The sequence below is a fragment of the Trachypithecus francoisi genome, unplaced genomic scaffold (assembly GCF_009764315.1).
Source record: "Trachypithecus francoisi isolate TF-2019V2 unplaced genomic scaffold, Tfra_2.0 Contig01579, whole genome shotgun sequence".
NCBI lineage: Eukaryota > Metazoa > Chordata > Mammalia > Primates > Cercopithecidae > Trachypithecus > Trachypithecus francoisi.
This window is the reverse complement of record NW_022681442.1, coordinates 28,539,129-28,547,215: the sequence shown is the minus strand read 5'-3', so window position 1 is coordinate 28,547,215 and position 8,087 is coordinate 28,539,129. Positions and strand designations below refer to the sequence as shown.

Here is an 8,087-nt window from a genome sequence, read left to right as displayed (position 1 = left end):
GAAACCCCGTCTCTACTAAAACTACAAAAATTAGCTGGGCATGGTGGCACGTGCCTGTAGTCCCAGCTACTTGGGAGACTGAGGTAGGAGAATCACTTGAACCTGGGAGGCGGGGGTTGCAGTGAGCTGAGATTGTGTCACTGCACTATAACCTGGTGACAGAGCAAGACTCTGTCTCAAAAAAAAGATTGAGAAAGTCACTGGGCGTGGTGGCTTACCCTGTAATCCCAGCACTTTGGGAGGCCGAGGCGGGTGGATCACTTGAGGTCAGGAGTTAGAGACCAGCCTGACCAACATGGTGAAACACCATCTCTACAAAAATACAAAAATTAGCTGGGTGATCCCAGCTACTTGGGAGGCTGAGGCAGGAGAATCTCTTGAACCTGGGAGATGGAGGTTGCAGTGAGCCAAGATTACACCACTGCACTGCAGCCTAGGCAATAGAGTGAGACTCTCTCAAAATAAGTAAATAATAAAACTGAGAAAGTCTTCCCTGTACCCACAAAAGAAAATTTTACATTTAACTAATGACTGTCTTCTGAAAACATATCCTGTTTTATCCTCACATCTGAATAGCATTCTTAAAAAACACCCTTTCCCACATCTGTTTTATCCTTTCCTCACTTGGAGGGTCATCAGAGGTCTCAGAGAATATTATTTGTGTGTTTATGTTCTTTTCATCCTTCCTCACAAATGACTATTTAAAAACTGAGTGTGGCCGGGTGCGGTCACTCATACCTGTAATCCCAGCACTTTGGGAGGCTGAGGCAGGTGGATCACAAGGTCAAGAGACTAAGACCATCCTGGTCAACATGGTGAAACCCCATCTCTACTAAAAAAAAAAATACAAAAATTAGCTGGGCGTGGTGGTGTGCGCCTGTAGTCCCAGCTGCTTGGGAGGCTGAAGCAGGAGAATCACTTGAACCCTGGAGGCAGAGGTTGCAGCGAGCAGAGGTCACACCACTGCACTGCAGCCTGGTGACAGAGCAAGATTCCGTCTCAAAAAAAAAACCGAATGTGTCTCTGTATTTCTTTTTCCCCAGGGGTAGTACTCAACATTAGAAAGGCGATTTACCATTTAGGAGATCCTGTGTTTGCACTTCAGTTTTATACAAATGTTAGTTTAACTTCTTTTTTTTTTTTTTTGAGACGGAGTCTCGCTCTGCCACCCAGGCTGGAGTGCAGTGGCCAGATCTCAGCTCACTGCAAGCTCCGCCTCCCGGGTTTACACCATTCTCCTGCCTCAGCCTCCAGAGTAGCTGGGACTACAGCCCGCCACCTCGCCTGGCTAGTTTTTTGTATTTTTTTTAGTAGGGGTTTCACCGTGTTAGCCAGGATGGTCTCGATCTCCTGACCTCGTGATCCGCCCGCCTCAGCCTCCCAAAGTGCTGGGATTACAGGCTTGAGCCACCGCGCCCGGCCTAGTTTAACTTCTTTTAAGCCTTGATTGGACTGATTTTCTACAGAAGTGTTGCCTAATGTTACTTACTGGCTCAAGATGCTGGACTTGTGATTTCACATATGTCTTTTCTTTTTTTTTTTTTGAGACTGAGTCATACTCTATTGCCCAGGCTGGAGTGTACAGTGGCGCGATCTCACCTCACTGCAACCTCCACCTCCCGGGTTCAAGCGAGTCTCCAGCCTCAGCCTCCTGAGTAGCTGGGATTACAGGCACCCACCATCACGCCTGGCTGATTTTTATATTTTTAGTAGAGACAGGGTTTCATCATACTGGGGAGACTGGTCTCAAACTCCTGACCTCAAGTGATCCACCTGCCTCGGCCTCCCATACGTGCTGGGATTATAGGCATGAGTCACTGTGCCTGGCCAATTTCAGGTATATTCTTGATCTGGATAGAGATTGGGAGTGACGGCTGTTGCCATTAGAATTATTTTTAAATTCTGTATTGATTTCTACTGTCTAGTTCTCAAAAGAATTGAGGCAGACGAAAAGTAGAAGTTGTGATTGCCTTCTCAGGAAAAGCCTAGTAATCGATCTGTTTTGCTCTATGCAAGAAACAATAATGCAGTGACTCAGTTATTGGGAAGGAGCAAGCGATTGGGGTCTTGTCTTTAAGCTCTTTTTTCTTGATCATTACTTTGTCCAGAAAAGTACTTAAAAGATGGTTTTGCAGGAGGTATCTTCCAGGTCAGGAGCTGGCAAACCATAGCCGATGAGTGCCTGTACTCTGCTTCTGTGTGACCTGCAAGCTAAGAATGTCTTTTCACATCTTAAAATTGTTGCAAAATGGCCAGCATGGTGGCTAATGTCTGTAATCCTAGCACTTTGGGAGGCTGAGGCAGGAGGATTGCTTGAGCCCAGGAGTTCAATACCAGCCTGGGCAACATAGTGAGACTCTGTCTCTATAAAAAATTTAAACATTAGCTGGGCGTGGTGGCAGACACCTGCAGTCCCAGCTACTTGGGAGGCAGAGGTGAGAGGATCACTTGAGCCTTGGAGTTGAGGCTGCAGTGAGCTGCGATTGTGCTGCTGCACTCCAGCCTGGGCAATAAAGCAAGAACCTATCTCAAGAAAAGAAAAAAGAAAAGAAAAAAAAAAAAGAACAATTACTTTGTGACGTGCAAAGATTATATGCAATTCAAATTGCAGTGTTCATAAAGAAAGTTTGATTGGAAAACAGCCATGCTCCTTCATCTTTCTAAACAGCAGTGTGGAGACTATGTAGACCGGCAGAGCCTAAAATATTGACTCCCTGGACCTTTTCAGAGGAAGTTCACGGACCCCTGTCCAGATCCCATTCGTATCTGCTTGACCTTGAGGATCTCATGGTCTGAAGTAGCAGTGAAGCAAACAGATACTATAAAACACTGCTCTGCGAAAGCATTCTTATTTGTTTCTTAAGGGGGTTTCGTTTGTGTGTTGTCTTTCAGCAGAGGCGAGGGACCTCTTACAGGTAGGGACACTCCTCCCTTGTGTGTACACAGTGGTGGTCCTTTGCTGGAGTATGGTGACATTGAGCAGCAGTGGACTGTGCACTCCAGGCTGCACGCCCTGTTGCTGTGTGCTTCTGTGGGTCCTGTGAGAGGCTCTGTCAGCATTTGCTGGATGCTATGCTCACAAGGGCCCTCTACAGACCTTCCTGAAGTACATTCACTTATCAGGCTGCCTGTGGTCACTCGCTGCGGACTGCGTGGTGCCCAGGCTGCTGTGCTGAGTTGATGAGGATCTGGCCCTCCCTCGCTCCTTCCCTGTGGCATTTGTGCGTAGAGCGCCTGCATCTGAAAATACAGTCCAGCCCTTCCAATGTATTTTGTCTTGTTCATTCAAAAAGAGCCCTGATCTCATGGGATGCATTTTCTTATTTTTTTTTTTTTCTCTTTTCATTCCTCCCTTAGCTGACAACAGAACAAAAAAGAAAGTGGCTCACCGGGAACGAAAGCAAGATTTTTCTGCCTTTAAGCAGACAGACAGCGAGATGAAGGTTAAAATATCACCACAGCTCCTCCTGGCCATGCACCGTTTCCTAGCAACAGGCAAGTGCAGCTTATCACAGTTTGAGATCTCTACCAACCCTGGAGTGTGTTTCTCACCCACCACTGACTGGGGTGGGCTGGGGGTGGACACTGGGAAATGGGGTGATAAGTAATGCCACTTTTGTGTTTTGTTTTTTGTTTTTTTGTTTTTTTGTTTTGTTTTGTTTTTTTCTTTTTAAATTCTCTCCTCTCCTATGTTCAGTGTCGGCATGAACCCTCTGAGACATTTACCAGGGGTGGACCAGTAACTTAAAATTGGTCTGAAAGGTAAGGATGAATGTTAGTGCCACACTGCATGTGAACAGTAGGCCAGGCCATCTCCTTCCAGCTAGGTCTGTGGGAGAGCCAGCTGGCGGAGCAGGCTGATGGTGCCAGCCTGGCACCAGCTTGTTTGATGGACAGTTGAGTCCAATCTCTCTTCAGCTTGTCCTGGAAGCACAGTTGGACATCAGTGGTAACACAGGGGCTGTGATTTGCAAAGAAGAAAACTAGGTTTTCACAATTAAATCTTTATCTTTTATGGTTTTAATGAAATCAAATTCTAAGAACTTTGATATGGATTTCTTGATGGCCTCCTCAGATCAGATTAACTCAAGTCCATTTCAGGAGGCAAGTGTTCATGTTGTTTAAACCACCAACCCAGCCGGCACTGACTGCTCCAGAGAGGTCAAGGTTGAATGGATTTAAGATACAACCAACCCTTCTCCCATCCCCAGATGCTCTCCAGGGTTGAGCTCTGGTGGCCAGGGGAAGTGTGAAAAAGTCTAAAGCATCCACTGGCTTTAGAAGACGTCGGTGTCCCTGATAGGCAGCCAGTGCCTTTCATCTGCATGCAGTAGACTTAAACCATGTTTAAAAGAAGGCTAGCCGCAACCACCTGACGGAATGCTGTGTAACTCTTTAAGGTCGCGTTCTCAGAAGCCTGGAAAATATAATATTTATCACATTAGAAAATATTCATAACTTAATACAAAGTGGGGAGAAACAGAATCTAAAACTATGTGTACTTTAAGATTAGAGTTGTGTTTTTGTGTGTACACACATGGATACACAAGCATACGTGCCTGGGCATGGCACTGGAAAGAAATGCTCACTCAGTTGCTCAAAATGGTAATCTGAGTGGTTGGCTTATAGATAATTTTTACTTTCTTCTTTTTCTGTATTTTCTAAAATTCCTATAATGACTATCTTATTACAAAAAAGTCACAAGTTAATACAGAACTTACAGCTTTCATAAATACATAATTAGAAAATAACAGACAATGTCTTTCACTTATTATTCTTTTTCTAGTTTTGATAATACTGTTCCTCATCATTTAAGAACCACAAATTAAAACTAAACAACTAGGCCGGGCATGGTGGCTCATTGCCTGTAATCTCAGCTCTTAGGGAGGCCAAGGCAAGCGGATTGCTTGAGACAGTCTGGCCAACATGATGAAACCCTATCTCTACCAAAAATACAAAAATTAGCCAGGCATGGTGGTGGGCACCTGTAATCCCATTTACACAGGAGGCTGAGGCAGAAGAATCACTTGAACCCGGGAGGTGGCGGTTGCAGTGAGCCGAGATCGCACCACTGCACTCCAGCCTGGGTGACAGATTGAGACTCCTTCTCAAAAAACAAAACAAAACAAAACAAAAGCTAAATCTCCTACTCTGCTTCTGAGATATCATAGAGTCCAGTTGTAGGATAGCACCCTTCAGTCAGTAATTTTTGTTTTTGTATTTAAAATAAAATTGCTATCTTCGTAAATACTTTTGAACATTACTTTTTTTTTTAATTAGCATGTTGATGTGTGCACATGCCCTGCTCTTATTTCCAGTCTCAACCCTCTTTGTTCCCCACATTCCTCGGGGTAGTTGAGTGGGAGAGGGAGACGTGGGGCACCCGTGTGTGTGCGCTGGCACTAACCGCACCCGATGCTCCTGACCTTGGCTTCTTCCTTTGGCTGTTGGTTGACAGTCAGACTGTTATGGCTTGTTGAGGGGCATCCCCCGCACTCAAGGAGCCCGCTTGCAGTTGATTTTCATTTCTGTCAGTCAAATTAGTGTAGTTTTATGAGGACTGAAGTCCACGACGGGTTGAAAAGGAAAGAAGTAAAAGGAACAAACGTGAGAATTCAGCACTTTCTAATTTCTCCCAGGTAATCTGTCCCCAGTGGATCACCAAACGGAAACCTCATCCATCCAAATACTATCACTTTGATTCCAAATATTCTTATCTCAACACCTCAATTACTATTAATAGTATAATTTTTCTCCCTCCGTTTGAAATGTAATATCAAGTTGTGTTTATATCTATAGAAGTAGAAGCATTTAGCCCATCCCAGATGTCAGAGAAGATCCTTCTAAGGCTGCTAAAGCACCCCAATGTCATCCAGGAACTGAAGTATGATGAGAAGAACAAGAAAGCCCCTGAATACTACCTCTACCAGCGCAACAAGCCAGTAGACTACTTCGTTCTCATTCTGCAGGTCAGAAGAATTATTCAATAGTGGTTTGCTCTCACTGAGTATCCATCTTTCAGTTTGGTGTAAGTGAATGGGTGTCACCGTGTACATACTGAACCCTTTCTATAGGGAGTAGCCTTAGACATGGGATAATTTCATCTTCCTGTTTTCATATCTGTAAAGTAATTCTAATTAAAGCAATGCCAATAGTTACTTTAATTTTCAATACTAAAAGGTACTTTGACTGGGTGCAGTGGCACATACTTCTAATTCCATCACTTTGAGAGGCCAAGGTGGGAGGATTGCTTGAGGCCAGGAGTTCAAGACCAACTTGGGCAACATGGTGAGACCCCTGTCACTACAAAAAATTTAAAAATGAGCTGGATGTGGTGGCATGCACCTGTGGTCCCAGCTACTTGGGAGGCTGAGACAGGGGACGGGGTGGGCGGGGGGAGGAATTGCTTGAGCCCAGGAGGTTGCCATGTTTGTACCACTGAACTCCAGCCTGGGTGACAGAGCAAAACCCTGTCTCAAAAAAAAAAAAAAAAAAAAAAATGTTGGGGGGATGCACTTAGTGATTACTGAGTTCAGTGAAAATGGTGAATTCAATTGTTAGTATTTTTTGAAGAGTTTGGGAGAGTTTACCAGTACATGTCCAGATCTCAGTGGCTGTTTGAAATTTAAGTGTCATGGTTCTTTGGTCCTTTTTCCATCCTTTTTTCCATCCTTCATTAGGACTTAAGTTTATACAGCTTCTTAGAGATACCTTAGCATCTCTTCCATTAACACCACCGAAATAATCCATTTGTTGCTGTTTTTATTCCTGGTTACCAACCAAACTGTTTTATAGAGGAACTGATAGGATAATTACAGCCTCTTACAGCAGGGTAGCTAATTCCTTCTCACTGTAACATAATTCAGTAGATGAAGTGGGAAGGTCAGTTCATTCTGAACTTCCTTTGAGTGGCTTTGGTGTGGGTTGACAGGAGTCCTTGTTTTATCACAGTCTCACTTAATAGAGCTCTATCCTTGGCATGGAGGCCAAAGTGGATATTAGTTGATAAAATGCTAATGTGATCAAATGTGTAGATTCAAACTTGGGAAAGTGTTGTGTTCATGTGTGACCCTGTGTTTGGGCAGCATTGTGGTGTCTGGAAGCAGGAGTGAGGAGTAGGAAAATGCTGAGGGTTAGCTAATTGCATGTCACTTTCTTACAGTCCTTCTTAGAAACTTCTGTTTGCAAGTTTACTAATTTAATACCCTGATTCATCTTCTAAATTTAGTTTTCCTCAATTGTTTTTTTTTTTTTTTTTTTCCTCTCTGGAGATACATAAGCTTGAAACTCTGAGTGCACTGTTGGCAATTTAGTTTATTTACTGCAGTAAGGGAATAAAACATTCATGTTTCTCATAAGTGTGAGATGTGAATATTCCTTAAGCCTGAAGAAACTGGATACATTGAAGACTGTCACAGGAGGAACTGGAAGATTGACATTGTGAATTTCAGTGGTAATATTAGAAACGATGTGGTTTTCAGTTGTCTCCTTTTGTACAGTTAGCATTTATGAAGTTGTGATTCAGTAATGCTTTATTGCTATATAAGAAAGCCATGGGTCTAAAAATCTTACGGAAAGGGGACTTCATAATCTCTGTCCATTTACAAGTAACTCTTTTAAGATATTTTTGATAAGACATTTATGTATATTTACCTGTATTTGTATACCATTTGTGTTAAATACATATTTAAAGGTGACAAGTTTTTTGAACTGTTAGGCTGATAATGCCATGGGGGTTTTATAAGTAGTGTGTATATGTTTGATGAACAGGACTTACGGAGATGTTTGGGGAAAAACGTGATCTTGCAGACAGAGAATTACCTAAGGTACGAAGAGAACAGCAAAATGAAACACCCTCCCAGTTTTGGTCAATCTGGCATAGTTGCCATCATTACAAAGCATATTCTACATAATACGTCACTAAGCCAGCACTGGAAGTTCACGCCACTTTAGGGAGCATGTTCCACTTTTTTTCATTTTTATTTTTTACTTATTTTTTTTTTGAGATGGAATCTTGCTCTGTCACCCAGGCTAAAGTGCGATGGTGTGATCTAGGCTCACTGCAACCTCCGCTTCCCAAATTTAAG

At 43.2% G+C, this 8,087-nt stretch overlaps 1 protein-coding gene across 2 annotated transcripts in view; it reads left to right on the top strand.

Annotated features, from left to right (window-relative positions):
- CNNM2 (cyclin and CBS domain divalent metal cation transport mediator 2) overlaps positions 1-8,087 on the top strand; it is a 171,002-nt gene that overhangs the window by 141,683 nt on the left and 21,232 nt on the right. For both annotated transcript variants that reach the window (XM_033184101.1, XM_033184112.1), the window contains exons 3-4: positions 3,358-3,495; positions 5,800-5,969. In XM_033184101.1, coding sequence (XP_033039992.1) covers positions 3,358-3,495; positions 5,800-5,969 — 308 coding nt within the window. The remainder of the gene's footprint in view (positions 1-3,357; positions 3,496-5,799; positions 5,970-8,087) is intronic.